Source organism: Myotis yumanensis, unplaced genomic scaffold, assembly GCF_028538775.1.
Source record: "Myotis yumanensis isolate MYYU_CA2020_CCGP unplaced genomic scaffold, mMyoYum1.0.hap1 SCAF_1, whole genome shotgun sequence".
Taxonomy (NCBI): Eukaryota; Metazoa; Chordata; class Mammalia; order Chiroptera; family Vespertilionidae; genus Myotis; species Myotis yumanensis.
The window spans coordinates 193,275,153-193,299,775 of NW_027223752.1; the positions used below are offsets into that span (position 1 = coordinate 193,275,153).

At 37.7% G+C, this 24,623-nt stretch overlaps 2 protein-coding genes across 8 annotated transcripts in view; both read right to left on the reverse strand.

Annotated features, from left to right (window-relative positions):
* Nucleotides 1-287: 287 nt before the first annotated feature.
* EPGN (epithelial mitogen) lies at nt 288-9,014 on the reverse strand. Of its 4 annotated transcripts, XM_070395019.1 has the most exons (5): nt 8,937-9,014; nt 8,334-8,423; nt 4,910-5,024; nt 4,077-4,229; nt 288-2,639 (listed from the first exon to the last, which is right to left on the reverse strand). In XM_070395019.1, exons 1-5 carry the CDS (start codon nt 8,977-8,979, stop codon nt 2,585-2,587), a joined length of 456 nt encoding a protein of 151 aa, XP_070251120.1. In that variant the 5' UTR covers nt 8,980-9,014; the 3' UTR covers nt 288-2,584. The 4 variants fall into 4 exon arrangements, with proteins under 4 accessions (XP_070251120.1, XP_070251127.1, XP_070251106.1 ...); XM_070395026.1 differs by lacking the exon at nt 4,077-4,229; XM_070395005.1 differs by lacking the exon at nt 288-2,639 and having other exon boundaries at nt 3,915-4,229.
* Nucleotides 9,015-13,796: 4,782 nt separating this feature from the next.
* The window catches only part of MTHFD2L (methylenetetrahydrofolate dehydrogenase (NADP+ dependent) 2 like), a 102,311-nt gene continuing 91,484 nt past the window's right edge, over nt 13,797-24,623 (reverse strand). For all 4 annotated transcript variants that reach the window (XM_070395057.1, XM_070395066.1, XM_070395049.1 and 1 more), the window contains one exon: nt 13,797-15,125. In XM_070395057.1, the coding sequence (XP_070251158.1) occupies nt 15,013-15,125 (113 nt within the window). In that variant the 3' untranslated portion in view covers nt 13,797-15,012. The remainder of the gene's footprint in view (nt 15,126-24,623) is intronic.

The following is a 24,623-nucleotide window of genomic DNA, read 5'->3' on the forward strand; positions in this document are numbered from 1 at the left end:
ATCCTCTTGTGAGGGCCTCAGGAAATTATTTTCCTCTTGGCACCCCAAGAACTCCACTTCTACCAATAACACCATCATGCTTCAAAATGCTAACTCATGAATATTGAAGTCCTAGCATGTATTCTCAAAGAATTGAAGGGTAGACCCAGGAAGAAGACAAAATGGGAATGAAAGACATTGATGAACCCCTTGGCAAGTTTAATTTAGTAAAAAAAATGCCAGAACATATTCCATTTCTTTCCTAAAGGAGCCACCCACCTAATGATCCATAGATGGATAGAGGAAATGTAGTTTGGATGCAAGGGACTCACTGGTAGACTTCTTTCAGGGCTTTATTGCACATGGAAAAAATAAAAAGTGAAATATTTGCAGAACATCTTGTATTTCTTCACTTTTTTTTTATTTAAGTCCTGATTCCATACATAAATATTGGCAGCTCTAGCTCCATAGGAATACCAGAGGTTCCTTCCTGCAAATTTAACTCTTGGGGTTATGGGGTCACAAGATCATGTGTAGGACAGAACATAAACAGGTGGTTTCTTATGAGTCACACTCTAACTTTCTATAGTCTCACTGGGTGGATTTTATACTGTTAATGCATACTGTTCCGCAGGTGAAAAAATTGGAATCTCTATTGTTTTTTTGTTTTGGTGTACTTTTCAGTTTGGCAATCTGGACATTTTAATTTTTGTCTGATGTTGTTTAATTTCAATTATATTGTGTTTATAATTTAGAAATATTTATAGACAGCAAATATGTTTAACTTTTTAGGTTATAACCTCTCCAGACTCCAGCATTAATTCCTCTTTCATCAGGAGGCAATCCTTAATTAAGCTTTATTGTTTCTTCCTGGACTCTCCCCAGCTTTTTAACACGTCTTTGAAATGCTCAGGGAGAGCATAGCTTTCTAGGTGTGGTCCCTGGAGTCACTGGGAGGAACCTTCACCTCCCCACTCCTTGGTATGAGGTAACCTTTACATACTTTGTGAGGACAATCAGAAAGTGCTGACACGCCATTCACCTGCCTTACATTCCTTGTGAAGGCAAAACAAAGCAAATGAAATACCTTCTACTCAAAGGAAAGCAGAATGTAAAGTTTTAATAGTGAATGAAAGTCATAACAATATAAGAGAAAGGCTTATTACTAGGCAATCATGGTAAGAATATTCATGATTGATCCTCTTTTAGCCCATCTCATGATCAAAATGGTTTTGCTTATTAAAATTACAATGGAAAAAAGTCAAGAGTTATAGATTGAATTTAAAAGAAAAGTTATAGACATTGTTTTTAAATTATATGTTTTGCTTCACTTAAAAACAAAATTTAAAATTATTATTTTACAAAACAAACACTAAAATATACACCTAAGATGATAGACAGTGGTGTGTTTTGGACTTGAGGTATGGTTGAGAATATCCCAATTTTTCAGTTGTGGAAAAATTGCTTTCTTCTCCCCTGGTCAAATTTTAGAGCTAGAAGGGCTCTGTAGAAAATGAAATTAAAGCCCAACAATATCAGTGGTCCTGCCCAAGATTATTCTAATTACATGGAAAAAAAATATGACTAAAGAGGAAGGACCCTAATTCCAAAATAGCTATTTCTAGAATAACTATTGCATTTTCTCACTCTATGTGCAAATCTGCTATCAAGTACTCAGAAGTGGTTAATAAATTTCCCACATGCTTTTGGTTGACGAAAAAATTCCTGTGTCCAACTCTTTAGTTTTTCTTTCAGGATCAGTTGTAGAATTTCATGTATTAGTAAAATTCTAGAATTTCAGTCCAAATGAATAGTCACCAGGTAATTCCACTAACAATACGAGGAAGTGCTAAACATAAGCATTAGGATACCAGTGAGTCCAACACAACATGTTATAATCCATGCAGAAAAAGAGATATTTTGTCTACTCAGGGCTTGATATCCAGTAGCTCCCAGTCATCAGAAACTCTAGCTTATTTTATATTTCACAGATAACAGCTCCACAATGTTCTCACAAGCTGGGTATAATGTATTTTGCCTTGGACCTTCCATTTTCTTGTCTCTGGCTTAGACTCCAGGCACTTGTTTGGATCACTGAAGGTGCCACAGCACTGATCTTATCCTAATAGTTGACATCACATTCTTTTAGACCTTATGAAAGCAGCATGTTTGGGATTAGGTCCATTGAGCAGTGATCCAAAATACTGGTAGCTAGTACATGAAGAGCCCAAACTTGGTATTGCTTTGACTTGTTGCAAGGTTGATGATCCTTCTCATGAAAACTCACATCTGACACGGTCAGATGCATGGCATTCAGACTCTCTGCAGTAAGAACAATAACCACACAACAACAGAACAGGCCCAGAGTAGTACTATGAACTTGACTTCTGTCACTGTAAGCTTGCTCCATTGGCTCTCTTGGTATCCTAACAATGACAAAGTCTAGTGATTTCTGTTGAAATGTATTCTCTCATTTCATCATGATCCCAACTTCCATCACATTCAAGTCTAGTCAGCTTAGGAAGTTTAGTTGTTTCATTTGAAGATGTCAGTGTGGGGTCCACTGATCTTTACAAATGCCTCAGGAAAATTTCTTACACACGCCTCACAGTGGTCTTCCTCTGGAACAGACCTTATAAGGTGATTTCAGTTTTAGACACCTAAAACAGAGTATTGATTTTCATAAGAATGTGAATGCTGTTAGTATACCTTATTGCAGATTATATAAATGTTCTGGGGTAGCCATTGTTGCTGGTGCCCCACCCAGATCCCTTTTACCCATTGGTAGATCCATCCCCAGCAGCTATGGGTGTTAACAGACCCAGAACAGTATCCTTCTCCAGAGGATCCCCTGGGCCCACAGAGAACTTTGCCTGAATTCCTGGGAGACTCCTGGTCTGTGCCCACTATCCTGCCAGGAGCATCCTGCCACCCATGCTGATGACACAGGGTACTAAAACCAAGATCCCTCACCTTCTTGGGATAGGTCTATAAAGCCCTTCACATTTGAGATCATCCTGTGGAGTCAGGCTGAGACTCGACTTTAGCTAATACCACATCTTTGCTTACCTTCTTCCTCTGCTCTAGCTTTCCTTACTGCCTTATAGGTCCTACTTTAGGGCATCCCTTGACCAATCACTTGCACAGGAATCCCCATTTTGTGTTCTGCTTCTAGGAAACCTGACCTCAGACAGCGGTATTATTAACATTAAAAGGTCTACTTTCTTTTTTTCCCCTCTTTTTGGTTCCTTAGGCAATTGGCATAATAAATAAGTTGATATAACATATTTTATATGAATTGTTCTACAATTGATATAACATTTTATTTTCTCTAAGATACAATTATTAAGCAACCAAAATTTTTCTTATTTTGATAGTCAGTCTTGATCATTTTTAAAATGAAAACTTTGTTAATAGAGTATGCCAGGGAAATGTATTTATACTTTTTTTCTTTAATTTAGCTCACATTACTTCTTGAGTTTCCCTAGCTACATGAATTCAAGGGAAAAAATTACCAGTGTGGATACACTAGAAATCAGAATTAATACACAAGTAACTTATACTTAGTGGATCCAGCTTATCTTCTTAAGCTTCTAGCAGTAGATAATATCTTCTGAATATACCTTCAATTGATTGTTTGGAAGTAAATGGCCCATGTTTGCCACACTGTTTATTCATTTAACATTCATTTCTTGATTTCTTCATTCAACAAATATATACAGAGTGTCTACTGTGTGCCAGGCACCGTATTTGGCGCTGAATATATAATGTTGAATAAGACACACTTTTCACTACCCTTGTGGGGCGTACTGGCCTCTGCATTTGTAACTTTGATGTATGTAGGCAGACAGAAGCAAGGATGGAGGGAAGTTGTAAATTGGAGCTATCCTATTGCAACTGCAGGTAAATTTTTACTGCTAATCTGGGTTTATGAGGAAAGGTATCAAAACAAATATGTAGGAACTTGCCAGATTTGCAGCCATATTTTCACTAAAAAAATTAAACAGCCAATTCCTAGTACATTGTAGGGGCTCAATAAATATTGTTCAAATGAACGAGTACCCACTGACTTCATATTTTGTGTTTTTTTTCCATACCTCGTTCTTATGTAGCAGTAAAAAATAGCAAGAAAACCACTTAATAATACTCCGACGCCAATCCAAATTGCAATGTATTTTTCATAAGAATTTACAGCATATGAAGTTAAGGTCAAATGCTCACACCTTTCTCCAGTATAACCAGTAAAACACCTTTACAAAAAGAAAAGAATGAATAATTTTAAGATTCACAATGACAGAAATACAGAGAAAAGACCAGTTTCAAAGAATGAGGATGCAAATACCAAATGAAAGCCAATCTGTTACAAGTACTGAAGAAGCTATGTATTTTACAATAATCATTTCATTAAGACCGCATATCAATGTACCTTTTCTCATTGGCGAAGTGAAGATAGTATGTGTGCTTTATGCCTTGATCTAGAAAATTATTTTCTCTTATATAGGAAGATGCTGAGCAAATCAATGATCACCAAAAATAGTATTTTAGTTGCTCTAGAATTCTCTATTCTCCAAGTGTTTTTACCATACCCTATCCTATTTCATTTCATCCTAATCACATTTGCATGATGCTAAAATGCTGATATGGATTCAATAGTTTTGAGGTGGAGCATAAGCTTCTGCATTCCTAACAAGCTCCCAGGTTCACAGATGCTGCTAATCTGGGAACCATATTTTTGAGTAATGAGGATTAGGTAGCTTAGAAACAGACTCCTTAGATATCCAACTACAAAGAAGATTGGTGAGTCACGATCAGATCATGTACTCTTTTAGCCCCATAAGATAGAGGTGTGGGAAATGTACTGTGTGAAGCACCAAAGGCATAAATTCTCCTCCTCCTGTGTCCAGGACTTGGGCAGTTCTTTGCAAATTACCTGCAGATGGCTTTCTTCAACTCACGGTGGAAGGCACAAACACCATTGATGCAGTAACTATCGTGGTGTTCCAGGCAAGGGTGTGAGAACTTCAAGGCTATAGGTCCTTCTGCGCCTTCGGATAGGAAAAAGGAGAAACAATATTAACAGATGAAGTAGGTCATATATTTTTTTTAAAATATATTTTATTGATTTTTTACAGAGAGGAAGGGAGATGGATAGAGAGTTAGAAACATCGATGAGAGAGAGAAACATCGATCAGCTGCCTCCTGCACACACCCTACTGGGGATGTGCCCGCAACCAAGGTACATGCCCTTGGCCGGAATCGAACCTGGGACCCTTGAGTCCACAGGGTGACGCTCTATCCACTGAGCCAAACCGGTTAGGGCAATAGGTCATATTTTATAGTAGTTTTATAACGTGTTAAAGAGAGCTTTAATTTTACTATTCTTTGGGTGCTCTGTTCACTGAACTATTAATCGGTTCCCTTGGCAGGTTATAGTCACAAAACTTAGGTTAATATCACCTAGAGTCAGTGGTCGGCAAACTGCGGCCCCTTGAGTGTGGCTCTTCCACAAAATACCACATGCGGGCGGGCACATACAGTGCAATTGAAACTTCGTGGCCACACTCAAGGGGCCAAAGAGCCGCATGTGGCTCGCGAGCCTCAGTTTGTTGACCACTGACCTAGATATATCATTCATTAATTAGGGGATGGAGGTAAATCTCATTCTTTTTTTTAATTGATTTTTTACAGAGAGGAAGGGAGAGGGATAGAGAGAAACATCGATCAGCTGATCAGCTGCCTCCTGCACACCCCCTACTGGGGATGTGCCCGCAACCAAGGTACATGCCCTTGACTGGAATCGAACCTGGGACCCTTCAGTCCGCAGGCCGACGCTCTATCCACTGAGCCAGACCGGTTAGGGCAAATTTCATTCTTTAGAAGTCACATAATAAGGGATAGATACAAGTTTGCCAAAAGGTGGCAGCATCAAATCTAGTTTTAGCAACTTTCCAGATCAAGGCTTCCCAAATGTGTGCCTGAATGCTGATAAGTATAAAAGGTCTCACACAATTTTCTCATTCTCTCCTTTACATCTGAGAAGTCAGCGCTTAGAAAGATTTGGGCTTATAACTGGGAGATAATGAACTTGATTTCTCTTTTCCCAGAGCATGAGATGAGCACTCCCTCTTATGTGGACTGCCATGAGTGGCTAACTGAAAAGGGAATATTTTCCCTAACTGATTTCAGAAGAGGTATGGTTATGACCTACACAAGAAGCCAGAAACAACTTATGGCCCAGGCTTAACATAGTTAAGACCATACTTTGAAATATCATTTAGAAATTTTATTCACTTAAGAGATATTACGAAATAGTGGGAAAAGCCTTGGAGTTAGAACTTAAAAACCTGGGTTTTGATTTCTAACTCTTATACTGTGCAAGTGACCACACCTGACAGAACTTTTGTGGCCACGTGTCCAGAAGCTTCTTTATGGGAAGCCCCCTGGCGGAAGCTGTGATGTGGCAAAATGTATCTCCTTCGGGACGCTTACTCTTCATTCCTGATGTACTCAGAACATACGCCTATATAATCCCTGGGTTTTATGAAGTGGGACGCACAGTGGTAAAACTATAACTGAGTCCTCTTTGCTATACTTTCATTGCTGATTCTTAAATTTTTCTCCAGTAGATTTAGTGGCATTTTAGTTTGTCAGCGTTATGAATAAATATGTCATGAATATCTCTGCATCCTTAGTTATGTTTCACAATATTTGTCTTGCCAAGCAGATTAAGACACTCCTATTTATTTGTTCAGATCTAAAAAGGCAGACTTTTTTTGATAATGAAAATACTAAATTTTTAAGTACTAAGACACCAACAAGATCCCTTCTTGTAGAACTTCCTTTTGGTTGAGAACACACAATATTATCTTAAGATTCACATTCATGTGGAGTCATGAATCTATTTTCTCATTTTAATAATTAATTCTGAAGCAGTGAGAATTTTGCATTATAAACTGGGCTAGGTTCTTCCTAGGGCCTGAATTAAGATTTGCTAGAAAATGTGAGACCTGAGAGAAGACATTGGCAAAGAAAGGGTATACTGGAGAGATTCAGCTTTCCTATACAAATCTGGATTCAGGTTTTTAAGTCAAGTAAAAAGCAAGGAAAAACTAAAGTTCTCCATCAAGAAAGCAAGGGAAAATGATAGAGATATATTCATTTTCCATTGTTATTACCTGTAACTTGGAGAATTTTACTTGCAGTTCCCTATTAAGAAAGAAAATAGTGGTCTGGGCATAATGTTATGAACTCAGTCATAGAGAGAAGCCATATTTTACTTTTCTGCAGTATTATTTTCTACTAAACATATTTCCTTCCCTTTTTGTTCGAAAGCTCAGAAAACAGGGAGATATAAAAGTCATTCTAAGCCCTACACTTATTTTGGTTTGCAGATTAATAGGTATTTACAAGTTCAATGTGTGGGAGCAGGGTGGAGAGAGTTAATGGGTTGTGGGGGGAACATCTGTAATGCTTTCAATAATAAAAATAAAATTTTTTAAAACTCAAATTGGCAAAAATATTTCAAATACATTTTTAAATTTAAAATTATTTGTGAAATGAATTCTTAATTATTACTACCTCATATTCAGAAACAAAATATCTGCCTTAATCTTTTTTATTTGCCTGGCTCTGAGAGCGTGATATGGCATTTCCTCTGTCCTGTGTCACATCACTGAACCCCACATCAGGGGGCAGTATGTCATTGTGTGACAGTCATAACCATGCAGTACACAGGTCTTGGCAGGTTACAAGCTTTCCAAGTTCACCTCTAAGAGTTCAAACAGGTTTGAAAATATGCTGATGCTCAACAGCAGTGGGAAGCTATTCAAATAATAATAATAATAAGGTAGGAAAGAAAAAAAAGTGGGTAGAGGAGTTAGAAAATACAGCCTATGCGAAAACAACAACAAAAGCCCCTCAAAAGAAACAGGAAAAAATATTTCTAAAGATAGGGGACATGAATTAAGATTTCATCTTGTAGCCATAATTTCTTTGGCTGCAAAGCTCATAGTCACAGATCAAAATATAATGCCAAAATGGTGACAAATTGCCCCTGGACACGTGTGAGTTACAGGGAACTAAGCATGAATCAAGCAGAAACTGTGGCATGTTTAAATTAACATTCAGGAAAAGTAACTGGAGACATTTCTTTAATTTCCTCACTTCCTCCTTTTAGAAAGCTAATTCTTTTCAGACACATTTACCTGTCACTTCCATTTAACACCATCATGCTAAGAGTTGATTATCTAATCATAAAATATATATTAAACATTTTCCAATGTTGCTCTTATCACAATCCAAATTCTCTCACAAATGAGAAAGTCCCTTGAAATATAAAAATGCAAAGAAAATACCTTTTGTTTTGTTAACTGTCCAATTACTTGGTTGGGTTGTGATTGCGAGTGTCAAGTTCAAGGCCACCTCTTCACTTAATGCTGCCATTGCTGTATGAAGGGGGGAAAGGTATCTTTAGCAGGTGAGCCCCTTCTATGTATAAGCAACAGATTGAAAGTTATTCTATTTATTTCCTTTATGTTTTATTTTGAATCCATTTACATTTGAGATCCATCACCTAAGTAGGGCAACTTCCTGACAGTTTCTCTTCCATATCCCGTCTACTGACTATATTATAATTATAGAAAATAGGGACACATTAATATTTAAGAGAAAGTGAATACATTTATATACTGATTTAATCACAAGGATGCTGTCATATAATAGTTAAAATGTATTAACCTCTTTTCAGTTTTACAAAAGCAAATATTTAAAGGTTTCAAATATGTACTAGGAGAGGAACATACATCACATAAGAAACTAAATTAATTCAGATTCCTTGCTCTAATCTTTGTCATGAAGAACAACTCCGAAAAGCCAACTTCTCCCTAATTCAGAGAAAACAAATCCTTTTCACATTTCACACTGACACCAAGTTAACAAAAGAAGAAGAAATCACCTACCATTGAATAAGAGGTAGACTGACACTGAAACGCTGAAAGCCATCGCCTGTCCTTGTTGACAGTATCTGCTCCTCTCCTCCCGATGGTGGAAGGCTTTTATGGAGCTCTCGGAGTCTTTCTTGCATTTATATTTGATGAAGCGTCATCTGGCAGTTACCAATCAAAAAAATATGTACTCCTGGCAGTGACTTAAAGCCTCAAGGCGCTCACACACTGGGTGAGGATACCTGTGTTATCTCCCAACATGATCAAGTTTTCCTTTGAAACCCTTATTTCCTGTTACCTGTGGGCATAATCGGGAAAGTAAAAGTGCTTAAAACAATAAAAAAAAGAATCTGACGTCAGGAAAGGCCCCATTGGTGTAAAGAGACTTGTACCTGCTCCAATGCTCCTAGCAACCTCTATCAGATTCCAATAAAGGGAGTTTTGATATTTGCAAACCAGGAAACAGCATAACCTGTTAATAAAAGAAATATTCCTGCCAGTTGCACTGCCTTTCAGTACAAACTGGGTTTCATTGCAAATCAAGATATTTTGTCATTTAGTGGCATGGGAGAACAATTTCATTTGTGTAAAAACAGAGATTTCATATTCCATTTTAGTTTTTGCTATCTAGTTTTACTATTACAAGTTCTGCACACATAATTATTTTTAATTGTATAACATTTATCATTATGCTATTCTGCCATTTAACATTTTTCTGAATAAATAAAATGGGCTACTAAGTTATGGAAACTACACTGCTTAAATTTGTGCCCCAATGAGTAGACTAGAAAGGACCAGGAAAACACAATAATAATAATAACAACAACAATAATAATATAATAAAATTTCCATTGAGATAAAATTAAAATATTTAGGTTGGTACATTTAATGAATAGAAATTTTAAAACTTAACACAACATTCAAAATTATGATTATTAGAGTGCCATTTAAAAGGAAAAAACATGCAATTATTGTTAGTACATATTGTGATTATAAGGACTTTCTCATAAACTTTTACTTGCCCCAGTTGTTGTGAACAATTTATAAATATGTTCTGCAGAGTTGCTGTGACTTTCTCTCTGGAATTCCAGTTGCTCATATTTTCTATACCTTAAAAAGCTGTTTAAGTCAAGATAGGTTATCATTTGCATCATGTCCACCCAGCACATTCAATTTACCAGAAAGGATCCCTATTACTATTCAAACATGAATTTGGCTTTAAAAAGCACACAAGAATGAGCTTGTTGAACTCATTATAACTTGGGCAATCACTTACCACAGGCGTCATCATTCAAAGTTAAAAGAATATATAGTCCCTGGCTCACTTTAGATGTGCCCACATTTTGTTTTCTAGTTCTGTGGAGTTTTTTTCAACTATTTATTAAGATAATTTCTGGATAATATTTCTCCCAGGAAAATATTATTTGAATTATAAGTCAAATTGTCATCTTGTGAACCACAGGTGAGAATTTAAGAAGGAATCATTTACAAAAGATTCAATGAACTGTCACAACCCATTGCAGTTTTTAGAGGAAGAAGCTAGGACTAATGTCAGATATCTTTATTTTTTTAAGACTGGGGCAAGGAAGTACAACCAACCATCTTAGTAATAACTATTAACTGGTGCTTCCGTAGTGCTTTACATTTTACTAAAGGTTTTTGCACACATTTCTGTTCTTTGTTTAGTAATCCCAGCCCTAACAATTCCAGCATCCATTATATAGTTAATCTGCCTTAAGTGAATAAAGAAATTAACAACAGGTCTTGTTTCTACTCTCATATTACAAATAAGAAATGAAGGCTCAAAAGAATTAAGTGACTTGCCAAAGGCCATGCCCCAGAGTTAAGACTTGAATCTGTGCTCTGATTCCAGACATATGCACTTTCCATTTCCCCAGCTGTGCCCTCTGGTAGGAGTGGGAATACTGCTCTCAGAGGAATTCTAATTATCTCCTAAAATCAAGCTTTACATAATTACCTTTATCATTGGAATCTAAATATTAACTGTGGCTTTCACACACATTTGGGCTTAGAGAAATGGATCAGTGTCTCTCCAGATGTTTCCCTATTCTGGTGAGTTGGGCCACATAATATTTAGAAACTCATCTGCCACTTCAGCTTAAGGTTTCTATCAGAACATAGCTCTGAGTCATCCACATGCTTCTTTTCCTCTGGATCCTGCTGGATCCCACTTACATTCTCTGTAGGAGAGACTCCAATCTTCACTTCTTCAATCCTCTCTTCAGCAAGTCCTTTCTCCAATCCTGAAAAATGGGTGAAATGGGTGTTGTAAGGTGGCTTCATTGATACCTATTCATTCTTGATACACATTAGAGCAGGTTGGAGGGAGAAAGGAGAAGGCTAAGAGCTGCAACACTCCACTACCATTTTCCCCTCCTACCACTTTGTGCCTTTTTAAATGCATTCATCTTGTTCCTCTAGTTATAAGCATCTCTGCAAGTGTCTTCACTCCCCTTCCATTTCCCTTCCTTTTCTTTCCCTTTCCTTTCCCTCTCTTCTTATTTCCTTTCCTTTCTTTTTTTCTTGCTCTTTCACTAACTCAACCAAAATTTGATGCTGGATATTGGCAGGAAATGGTATTCTTATGGATTCAGTTATCATTCACTCATCTATTCATTCATGAAATATCGAATGCCTGCATCGTTCATGGCACTGGGCTGGATGTTATGATGTATGCAGGACAAATAGACAAATCATGTGTGGATTCTGACCTCAAGGAACTAAAGGGAGACGAGGAAAATATGTACATGGGTGTTGTCAGGGTAGGAACTGATAACTGCTATGAATGTCTACATAGACTATGAGAGCTCAGGGGTAGGACTTAAACTCCCCCAGCAGTTTCCATGGATAAGGTTCAATTGAAGTAAACCTTACATAATAAGTAGGATTTGGACATATACCGATACAAGAAAGGATTCTTTGTGGGGGAGAAGCAGGGAGACTGGTGAAAAGAGAGTGCGTTCTGCCTCATATCATCCCAACAGATTTGTTTCAAATTCCAATGCTGCCTTCAGCATCCACTTGGCTTTGACTGAGACTTTAATAACCCAAAAGTTAATTTTCTTACCTATCAAATGGTGATTGTCAATAACAAAAAGAAAATAAAGCATTTAGCGTATGATAGGTTCTCTATTAAGGATAACTGTTACTACTGAACAAATACAGAAAGACAGGGTGTGCATAATGGTCAGTAAGACTAGGAGTTCAGTGGTAGATACATGCTGATGAGTCCCAAATTTTCATCACTAGCCATGAATTCTTATTCTCTTCCTAGACTGATATTACATTAGGACTTTCATTTATATATTATCACCTCAAACTCAACATGTCTTAAACATTTTCTCTCTTCTCCAAAATCATCTTCCCTTTATAACTTCCTCATGTAATCAGTGAAAGCCTCTTCCAGGCTCTAATTTTAATTCTCATAATTTACTCAATATGGTCTAAATTTTAATTTGTTCAAGTTTTCCCTAATCTATTTCTGCATACTTATCCAGTTGTATTTCCACCGCTCTCCAACACACACTTTTCATTTTTAGTATGACTGTATCCCATATATACATGCTAAGCTCATTCTTGCCTCCATATTTTTGTATTATTGTTCAATCCCAATTAATTCTGTAGGGTCATTTTTACAGATACTTTTTGGAGAAGGCAATTTACTTTTCCAAAGGTTCTGTACAAAGTCATCATATGTCTATCTGTTGTGGACTCCAAATATTTAAAAAAGTCATAACAACAACAAACCAATTTTATCTCCTTTATGTGTTGACAAAGGTTGCCTCCTTGACCACATTTTAATCAGTCTCCTGTGGGTCCTCTTCTTGACTAGGTCTTGACTTGACATGCTTGGCCCAGTTTTAGAAAAGAATTTTGCTAAATCAGTATATGGACCACCCCCCATATCTGACCAAGTTTCTCATCCCCCAATTCTTTTTTAAAAATATATTTTATTGATTTTTTACAGAGAGGAAGGGAGAGGGATAGAGTTAGAAACATCGATAAGAGAGAAACATCGATCAGCTGCCTCCTGCACACACCCTACTGGGGATGTGCCCGCAACCAAGGTACATGCCCTTGACCCTAATCGAACCTGGGACCCTTGAGTCCGCAGGCTGACGCTTTATCCACTGAGCCAAACCGGTTAGGGCTCATCCCCCAATTCTTAATATCATAAGTCATTGGCCTGTCTTTTAGCAAGAATGGTAGTAAGCTAGTTTAGCAAGAGTCCCCCAACCCTTGACACCAATCAAGTTCCTCTTAATAATTTTCTATCCACTGATCCCCTCATTCTGCTCATTGGCTATAAATCCCTAGCTGTCGTTGCTGTACTGGGAGTTGAGTTCAATCTCCTCTATTGCTATAGTCTTAAATGAAATATTTCTTACCCTTCTTAACAAAGATAAGAATAATTATTATTTTACAGTATTTTAATTAGTTTCTGGAAAGGCTCACTCCTGAATTTTAGCTTAGCCAAAGGGGCAAAAATCTTTAAAAAATAACCCCTCCTGCACTTTGGGGAAAGCAGGATGGGCTCAAAATGACAGACTTCACCTTTTCAGTGTACATGTATATTCAGTCATTTTGTTTGTTTTGAGAATTTGCAGCCTTAAAAATTTTAAAAGGCCCATTTCTGAAGTGTTTGTGTGAGAGCTTTGAATTTAAATTTCTGTCAGGGTTATCAGACAAAGATGATCTAGGCTGATTGTGGAATGGGACATAGAACCTTTACTTTGCTGCTTAAAAAACTTGGACAGTTCTCAGCAGGCTGTAAAAAAAATAGATAACAAATTTATGAACAAATAAACTTATAGATATCTTAAGGAAAAAAGAAGACAGGTATTCTTATTCAAATTGCTTTTATTATACAGTTAAAATACTATTAATCATAAACATCTAGTCTAGTCTCACATAAATAATAAGTATACACATCATTAAAAACATGCATTGGGTAAGAATTATTATTGGTACATAAATGTACTGGGATTTGAGTATGAAAACAATACAATTATGTGGCTAGAGCAGTCTCAAGATACCTTCAACTGAGAGTCACATGTATTTCCTAAATTTAAATTGTGTTAGAAGCATGGCATCTACTTTGAGAACCAAATGCTATAAGAGAAGAGGGTAGAACTGTGGGAAAGAAAACAGTAGATTTTTAGACATATTCTAATGTTTAACATTGGCACACTGTTTGTGTGTTTTACCAATGGATTTCTGCATTTGTGAAAAAACATAATTTGTTCTTTAATGAAGGCTTCACTCATAGTATGTCATATTTTCCTGATCTTTGTGGGGAAAGACCACCTTAGTTTTGTTTTGTGCATTTGTTTGCTTTGGGATTTTCTATTATTCCTCAAAGAAGGCACTGTCCACATATTTTTCTAGAACAACAAAGAAATTACATGTAAACCTAATACATTCTTATTACATTTTTACTATAACAAGTAGTCATTTATCATTTCACATAATCATTACCTTCCCAAGCAGCACTGTATTTTTTGTTTTCTTTGTATATTTCTCTTTTCTTTATTAAACATTATTTATTATTAGGATGCCTCATAGGATGCATTTAGGAGATATATAAGATGAATATTTTATTTTTTATATTTTATCTTTCTTTTAGCAACTTAGTTCTTTTTTAGCATATGATATAGAACTAAAATATTTAAAAATTGATCAAGCTTATGGCAAAACCTGAATTACATTTTACATGGGTGTCCATTTGGCTGACAAAACATTTGTTGAAAACATATGGCATGTGATATTTAATTGTGTCAAAATATATTATTTATTATGAGCCCTTTATTGTTTTAACATTATGAACAAATATTATTCATAAAATAAATGTTACCAATATTTCCAGTTGTTTTGTTTTTCCCTAAAACTCAAAATCTGTTAGCAGGAAATGCATACAGTTGTGTGAATCCTCTGATCCACCGTGATTCCATCCATGAAAAAATAAATACAATGTAGAAATAAATAGCTTTGTAGTAAAATAGAAAGGATTTTCCCCCTTGTCGAGTAAATAAATAGCATGATTTCAGCTTGCTTCGTTCTTTCATGCGACCTAGTAAATGACTTTTTTAGCTGCCAGGAGGGTGTTCTTCAGAAGCATGGCCACCGTCATGGGTCCCACGCCTCCTGGAACTGGAGTGATGAAGCCAGCCTTCTTCTTCACAGCTAATGGAGGAAACAGAAAGTACTCTTTACTCTTAAACTTTTCTGGGAGTTTATATTTTTAAACACACTGAACTGTTAAAAAGATCAACTGAGGCACTAAAAAAATTTTAAGTTTATTTGAGCATTTATCGATTGCAATTGGGCAGCGCCAAACCGGAAGTGATTAGGAGAGTTCCACTGACAGGAACTCAGGAGAGGCTTTTTGTTTGTTTAAAAAATTGTGTTTGATTTTTCAATTACAGTAGACATGCAATATTATGTTAGTTTCAGGTATACCACAAAGTAATTAGACATTCATATAACTTATGAAGTGATTGGGCAGAGACCTTCATAGAGAAAGGGGGGGAGCAAAGTCAGCAAGTTATTGATGGATAGAGCTTTGAGTCTAGCTGGATGTTTATGATTAGAGGTCTTTAGGTTTGTACTTCATAACTTTAGTTCATTGATAGGCTTAGATTTGTGTTTGCTTCCACAGGCTGCCATGGCATTAGAGCCACCTCAGTCTACTGGCCTCCTTATTTAATTAACTTAACAGAATACTATAGATTTTTCTGCTTTACACATATAACTTAAACAAAACAACTTCAAATTATTTTTAAAATAAAGTAGGCTCTAATACACACACACTCTTAGACAAACACTCCTATGTATGATATCTAATGTGGAAAGAATACTTCTTTAATGCATAACCTGATATTATTAAACACATGCTATTTAGATGTATAGCCTTTCACAAGTTGGCTCATATATGCTTCTACATGAATCAAAATCAGCAGATGTTTTCTAGATCTTAAGTATTATTTTTGTACAATTTATATTGCCTTCTTGAAATATGGCTTATAAAATTTATATTTACCTTATTTGAAATATAGTATCAGATGACAATAATTCTTTAAAACCATAGGAAAAGCAAAGGAATAATATTACTTGAAGAAAAGTCCAAATAAGTTTAAAAACATCACACAAAAAAATCCAACTAGTGTGTATTATAAATCTTCTTATGATATGTAACGAAGTAAAGATAAGAATACTGTGATATGGAAGGTAATATTTTAGTTTTCCAAAATGACTCTCTACATGAAGCCTGCCCTTGCCATACTTCCATCCCACCCTATGCTGTACTAGTAAAAGCCCTACACTAGGTCCAGAGCCATTCTGTAAACAGCTATGAATTATGAGTCCTTTGTTCTCACTATTCCTTCTACCTGGAATAGTCTACCATATCCAACTAAGAAACACATTACTAGTCTTTAAAAGCCAATAAAATGTCACCTGGTTCTAATTTTTCTCAAAAATTTACCCCTCCAACATGGAGCTCCACTATGTATGTTTCCAGGAACTTTACAGCTACCTCCATCATGGAATTCACACTTTGCTGTCGCTCCCTTCACTAGACACCAGGACTTAGAAGGCAGAACCAAGTCTTTATGTTGGTGGAAGTTGTCAGTTCCAATCTTCGAACTTCATGCACATGTTAGGTATTCATTACATTTTGATAAAATGAATTAAGTAGCCCTTGAAATTTAAAATCTAAAATCAATTTGCAGGAATATGTCAGTGCTGTTGATTGGATGCAAGCAATATAAAATAATTTAGCTCAAGCTAATTTCCTGGAAAATTCAAACTACTCATTTTTCCTGAGGGTGACAAACTGCATTTTTCATTTTCCAATAAACTGACGTGATGACATGAATAATGCCACCCAAGACCTTTCTATATGATTGAAGAAGCAACACCTTCAAATATTTTAGGTCTGTAGCGAAAAAGTACTATATAGACTACTACTACTATTTACACTGAAAGTGTATAAAATCTTTGATTTGTAAAACACTAACTTTGAAATATTAATAGGTGAAAATAAAATACTGAATAATATGGTAAATTAATAATCAAATACAAATTAAATCTTCAATAGAAAACAAAATGATTTATTTCACAATTGAAAGGTAAATAAAAGCAAGGTTGGCATGGTTGAGTGTCAATCTATGAACTAGGAGGTCACAGTTTGATTCCCAGTCAGGGCATATGCCAGATTTGTGGTCTCAATCCCCAGTGTGGGGCATGCAGGAGGCAGCCGATCAATGATTCTCTCTCATCATTGATGTTTCTATCTTTCTCTCCCTCTCCCTTCATCTCTGAAATCAATAATTTTTTAAAAAGGTAGATACAATTGATTATCTCAGGGAATCTATTGTGGGTATTAAATCATTTTTATTAATTTTCAACTTTGAAAAGTAAAGTGGCTTGAAATTATGTATATGTTGAAAAAATAAATAACCATAGGTACTATCAGTTGAGCCCCTATTACTTGCCAATAACTTTCTATACATTATTTTAATAATATTTAAATATTATTTGATTTTAATAGATGAGGAAAATGTGTTCACTGAAGTCACTGACTTACTACTCTCTTGTAGAGACACTGTTCAAAGCCAGGTTTGAAAAATTCTATGATTGCATAATTCCACCCCTTCCCAGTACAATTGTATTACCATGACCTTAACAAATGGAAAAGTCCCAAGAAAGGCTCATGTGCCAAAAATGAACTGCTTTCTTAAAGGGTTAGGAGGACATTCTGAAAATAGAAACAAAGAAGAAAAAATTTAATCTAGTAGTTTTCCTACATTTTTACTATAAGTGCTCATAGCTTATCATCTTTGGCTTATATCTAACACTTCCAGTTACACAGCTGGCTCAGTGGTCTGCGTTGCTTTCTTCCTGGATGTCAAGACAGATAAAGCACTGGTTTGCTTAGGTGTCATGACACTTCTTTACCAAATTACATTTTTCACAACATGGTTACTATCGCATTCTTGTGCTCAAAAAGTGATCTTGGTGGGGAAGGAAGAGGGAATGGACATGAGCTGTTTTCTGAAACAATACCTGCCCAAAATGTGTAGCTTGGTTTTTGCATTTTCCCACAATTTACTGGTAGGAACTAACACACATTTATCCTGTCCTACCTATCACTTCATAGAATTAGACTATGTGATGGGTAATGAGTTTTCACCTGAACCGGAGTAGGGCTTCCCTGGACATCCATAAGCATTTAGCAACAACAGAGCCTTGTAGATTATTAACGAGGCAGAAGTTTATATCGCTGTGAATACCCCTGGTTATTCAAATACTTGTTTCAGATATATTTTATCTTTAAAATAAAGTGAATAGATATGAAAATGAAATTTGTACATAGTCCTAAAAGGCAGACAGTAATGAATTTGATTAAAAACATATCCTATATAATAAAAGGCTAATATGCAAATTGTCCCCTCGACCGGGAGTTCGACTAGGAGTTCAACCAGGGGACGGGGCTGGCTGACCAACACCCCACAGCCCCTCCCCGTCTGGCCCGATTGGCCAGACCTCACCTGTGCATGAATTCGTGCACTGGGCCTGTAGTATAATATATACAAGGTCTTCATTCCTTTGGATTTGATTTTCATGGGAATCTATGTCTGAGAAGGAAATACAGAGATGGGCAAAAATAGGTTCACAGGTGTTCATATGGAAAATATATAATCCTATCTAATAAAAGACAAAAAGGGTAATTAACTGTACCTCCACTACCCTTCACATTGGCTAATCAGGGTGATATGCAAATTAACTGCCAACAAAGATGGCGGCCGGCAGCCACACAGCTGAAGTGAGCAGGAGGCTTGCTTGCTCAAATGATGGAGGAAGTCAAGGTTCCCGGCCTGCCACGGCCCGGCTCTGAGCCCGAAAGCAACAATGTTTCAATTATAGAAGCTAAACAAACCCCAGATACCTGCTTTCAGCCGGCCGCGGCCTCAGAGCTGGGAGCACCAGTGACGGCAAAAATGTTTCAATTATAGAAAGTAAATAAATCTCAGAATAAAAAAAGAAAAAAGAAAAAAAGGAAAGGTTGGGAGCATCAGTCACTGGCCAGCCTGAAAACGGCCCTCAGCCCCTCACCCAGACTTGCCAGGCACCCCAGTGGGGACCCCCCCTAAAGGGGGTGTGGCCAGCCTGAAAATAGCCATCAGCCCCTCATCCAGGCTGGCCAGGCACCCCAGTGGGGACCCCCACCCTGAGGGGGGTGTGACCAGCTGAAAACAGCCATCAGCCCCTCACCCAGGCTGGCCAGGCACCCCAGCGGGACCCCTACCCTGATCTGGGACACCCTTCAGGGCAAACCAGTTGGCCCCCACCCATGCACCAGGCCTCTATCCTATATAGTAAAAGGGTAATATGCAAACTGACCCTAACAGCAGAAAGACTGGGAATGACTGGTCACTATGACACACACTGACCACCAGGGGGCAGAAGCTCAATGCAGAAGCTGCCCTCTGGTGGTCAGTGCACTCCCACATGAGGGAGCTCTGCTCAGCCACAAGCCAGGCTGATGGCTGCCAGTACAGCGGTGGTGGTGGGAGCCTCTCCTGCCTCCTCAGCAGAGCTAAGGATGTCTGACTACAGCTTAGGCCTGTTCCCCGCTGGCAAGTGGACATCCCCTGAGGGCTGCCGGGCTGCCAGAGGGATGTCTGATTGCCATCTTAGGCCCAATCTCCCGGAGAGCAGGCCTAAACCAGCAGGTGGTCATCCCCCGAGGAGTCCCAGACTGCGAGAGGGCACAGGCCGGGCTGAGGGACCCCCCACCCCCGAGTGCACAAATTTTTGTGCACCGGGCCTCTAGTTAATAAATAATAATGCAATAATAAACTTGGTGTTTTGCATACTCACAGCTATAAACCTAGTTTTGTCCACCTCTGCCTAAATTAATGCTCTGTTGGCTAGTCTTACTGCATTCTTTGTCTATTTATATAAGGGCTAGGATATGGAAGTGATTTCTCAGGAAAGATAGGGGATTATCATGGGCAAATGCCAGTAGGTACAGATGCCAATGCTTAAAAAAATTCTCTAGTCTAATGATTTTGCATAACTATTTCATAGCTGTCTTAAGTGATGAGTTTATAAAGTATCAGAGGTGGTTTATGACTAAAATTAGTCATGTGAGAATGAGTTAAATTCAATACCTGTTTGATACTCTAAAAAGCATCTTCCCCAATTATATGTGCAAGAGAATAAGTTAACAAGCATTACTTCTCCAGAATAACCTTTTATTGGCCAGTCTCTCCCTGAGGGCAGACAAGGGTTTGTACCTGCTTATAGAAGTTGATGCTTTTAAAGATTAATCCTATAATGTGCAGGCAAAAGTGTTCTATATGCTCCATTGAAAAGAAATACAGAAGCATTTTAAGGTAGTAATTTCCTTCAGAGACTTCCTGTGAGTGTGTCTAGCTGTGAGGGAGTATATGTGTGTTTTAAGGAAAATGCCCAAAATTCTGTTTATACGTGAATCAGGTGTTAGACCTTGATTGATATCAGCACTTTTATAAGAGACTCATGAACAGTATTATAGAAACCATGGTTAAATTCAATTTCATAGAGTCAACATAATTTTAAAGTCACTACAACTCTTAAGCAAATAGGACAATCATCAATTCCTATTATCTGCATGGAACTTGCTCTAAGGAATGAGACTTAGATGGAAATGACGTGGCCATGTTTAAAGCAGGTTCCTAAAAAAAAGAAGAAGAAGAAGAAAAAGATTATTTTGAGGAAAGGCAACAATTATCTTGACAATTTGAATGACCTCTCTGTGAACTTTAGACCCTGCAAAGTAAATTCTATAGAATTCACATGGTCAAACTCAAATTTGAAGACTTGGAATAGAAAGAATAGTAAAGTCACAATGCCAATGGGATGTTCATGTAGAGATAGGAGATATGTGCAGTCATTTTTTATAATCTATTATAATAGTCTCTTGGTTTCCAGTCTCTACCATATTAGACATATATCCTGCAGCCAGATTTAGTCTTTAAAACACAGATTAGATCATTTCAGTTTATATACATTGGATGAATCTTCACTGTCTCTAGAATAAAATATAAATTCTCTGTCATGGTAATTAAGATCTTTAATAGCCTGGCCCTGCATCCTGTTTTGCATTATTTCCTAACCCTTGCATATTTTCCTAACTCAATTACTCTCTGTTCCCACGCATGCTACAAACCAGCCCAGATAGATTTATAGCAAAGGTTCCTTGAGAACAGCCATAGTCACTGTCCCTTAGAACTTACAGTCTAGTTGGGAGATGCATATTACAAATACAATGAATTAAATAACAGTTGATCTAGGCTATAAAACGTGCTACAAACGAAATGTTCACTGCATTGTAAATGTTAGAAGACCTAACTGAGCCTGAGTTTTGTATACACATGTAGGGTTTATCTATGTCAAGTTCAGAAATCTGATTAATCAAACTTTTCCCAGTGAAATGGAGACGTGAGGAGTAGACTGTGCTTCTGGTCAGGGAACAATGTTAGCGATGAAGATGGAAAGAAGCTTCTTGCAGGTGGAAGGTAGCATGAACTCTTGGAAACACCGCAAGAAGGCCAGTGTGATTGACACATAGGAGCGAAGGGGAAGAGATGCAAGAGATGACAAGGAAAGGCCAGTTCATGTAGAGCCTAGCAGATAACGTTGAACATTTTGGATATTAAGAGTAATGGTTAAAGTATTTACATATTTATAAATACTCTAAGGCAGGATAAGATCAAATGGGAAACTAAACTTTCTGTGTTTGCATCTTTCTCTAATGAAGTTAGATTATCATCTGGGTTAGAGGGAACGAGGAACACAACATAAAGTGAAATGTGCTAAGATTGAAATAAGTTCTGGCACTTGTATGAGCACTTCAAAGAGGAACAGAAATTAGATATGGGGGTCAGAGAAATATTTGTAAAGTGACAGAAAAGTTTCAAGATCTCTTGGATGCCTGAGGGAGTAAGAAAGAAGCGAATGCAATGCAGACACAGTGAATAGTAAAAGTGAAGGAGGTTTGGACATAACAATGAATCTTATGCAATAGAAGAGCTGAAATAAGTTCATTATGGCCAAAGAATATGGTGAAAAGAGAGAGTAGAAAGAGATGGAGCTGAGATGAGGTCATGGCTGTATGACCCCGAGGTGAGGGCTCTGGAGTAACTACAGCTGTATTACTGTGTTCAAGGTAAATACATTTTTAAGAAAGTCTTTTGTGAATGAATTTGGTCATTTATATCCTATATAATAAAAGCCTAATATGCTAAGTGTCCAACTGTTAGTTCAACTGTTTGTTCGACCATTCGACCAGTCACTATGACGTGCACTAACCAACAGGGGGCCAATGCTCCGACAGGTAGGTTAGCTTGCTGCTGGGGTCCAACAGATCAGGACTGCGCGAGATGGGCCAGACATGACCTGGAGCCCTCCCGTGATCCCTTCTCGGCCCTGATCATACCCCAGTGGGGTCCCTCCACCTGACCTGCACCTTCTTGCAATTTAGGACCCCTGAGGGAGAGCTGGTTTCGGCCCAATCCCCGCAGGCCAGGCCGAGGGACCCAACCAGTGCACAAACCTGTGCACTAGGCCTCTAGTATTTAATAATAGCAAGTTTTGCAAGATGAGAAATTGAATAGAAAAATGAATACTAAACAACTTTCAGAAGAAAATGAAAATAAAGGAGAATTCATGCTGCATTTTTGTAAAGTTTCAGGTTCTTGTATGTTATTAAATTTTTATTCAAGAAATCATTTTGCAGACTGGAATATATATCTAATCTTTGTGTTCCCTTTTATCCACTATGTGGACAGCTATTCTTTTTCATGTTATTGACTTCAGATTTCTAAAGGAAAAAAATTAAGAAAGAATTAGCTTGACATCATTTTATTATTCTTACTTGATGACAGGCACTATTCACTATCAGGACAAAAACTATAGTTTAGGAACAGAAGTTATTAATTTTAGGTGATGGCAAGGATGATGGAAGAAACTAGGTGTTCAGTGTTCATCTGTGCCTCCAAAATCCAGGGTGACACATGGTTACAAGGTTTAGAAATATTACTCATAAAGAACACTCACTAACAGAAACATAAGGGACATTAAAACGCCCTTTCACAGTTTTGATAAGAAAAAGGAAGAAGTATGTGATCATGAACCTTTGGCCCTGACAACCCATGCTTCATGACAGGTGTCTCTGGCTTGTGTGTTCCATGTCATTATTTTCTCTGGAAACTTTATGTTCCCAAGTTCCCAGGCCCTGGGCTTAATAGTGCAAACTCTCACTAAAGTGCTTTCTTTGTTAAGAAAACTCACTGATTCTCAGGCAGATAGTGCATTTCTGCATCAGCACAGTATGTACCTAGAGGTCCCAAATAATGGAATTTCCAGGTGTATCTAAACAGAATTAATTTTGCTAATACAATTTACAACTTGTATATTCTGGCAAAGTCAAAGAATATATTTGTGCTTCATACATCTATTTCTGGGTGGAGGAGGAGGAAGTGATGTCTCAAGTTTCTATAGGAACATTTCATTTCCCTTTGTATTCTGCCCAGCTCTCTGTCACTTTGAAGGAAGTTCTCTATGGCCCATGTCAGATTTCCAACAATGCTGCAACTCCCTTTGAAAACCAACTCCCTTTCCCAAAAGGAAAAGGGATGATTCCTTACCCATGGCAAGGCAGCAGAAGAAAAATTTATTGTTCCTCTCATGTAAATTTCCGCCTCCTAGTATATATGTGTAATTGTCTAAATTAAATGCTTGGAGAATTTTCCCATGCTTCTAAATGCAGGCCATTTAAGGCATGACCTCTTAAACATATCCAGTACAGTGAAGGGGAGACAAGCTTCAGGAGAATGAAGTGCATGAATAACAACCAGAAAAACCTGTCTGGCATAGGTCTACGGAAATAGTATGACTCAGGAGGTAATATGGAAACCACTCCACTTTCTCATGTGGTTGATATAAAAATGACACTTAAGAGCATGATAAGCTAGAGGGAGGAAAGAGCTCCTGGACAAGTGAATGTCTCACCACTGAACTCTTGCAAGGCACAAGAATCAGGTGCCCTAGAGGCAATTTACTATGCTTTCTCTTGCATTTATCTGATTGCCTGATTCCTGGGGTTTCTGTAGGATTTCCACATATATTAAGACATTCATTATCATGGCCCCCTGTGGTGCAGTAATGGGACTGGCAGGATTAATGCCCTAATGGAGTACAAGAGTATGACATTTGGATCCACATTTATATACCAACTAGAGGCCCGGTGCACAGATTCGTGCACCAGTGGGGTCCCTCGGCCTGGCCTGCACCCTCTTGCAATATGGGACCCCTCAGGGAATGTTGGAGAGCTGGTTTTGGCCTGATCCCCGGAGGCCAGGGCAAGGGACCCCACCGGTGCACAGGCACCGGGCCTCTAGTATGCATATACGATCTTTGGTTAATCTCTTCCCACCCTCTCCCCTCTCCTTCCCTCTGATATTCATCAGTCTGTTCCATGTTTCCATGCCTGTGTGTTGAACATCTACCCCCTGAAGGTCAATGTGAGTCATTGCTACTGGTTGAATGGTCTAATGGTCATTTAGGCTTTTATATATATAGACTAGAGGCTCGGTGCACAAAAATTTGTGCACTCGGGAGGCGGGGGGAGAG

Excerpts from the sequence above, each read along its gene's own strand:
- EPGN (XM_070395005.1), bottom strand. The coding sequence starts at position 8,979 with ATGGCTTTCAGCGTTTCAGTGTCAGTCTACCTCTTATTCAATG. Across the intron at positions 8,424-8,936 it reads AGTCTACCTCTTATTCAATG|CAATGGCAGCATTAAGTGAA; the intron begins GTAGGTGATTTC and ends CCCTTCATACAG. Across the intron at positions 5,025-8,333 it reads GACAGTTAACAAAACAAAAG|GCGCAGAAGGACCTATAGCC; the intron begins GTATTTTCTTTG and ends TCCTATCCGAAG.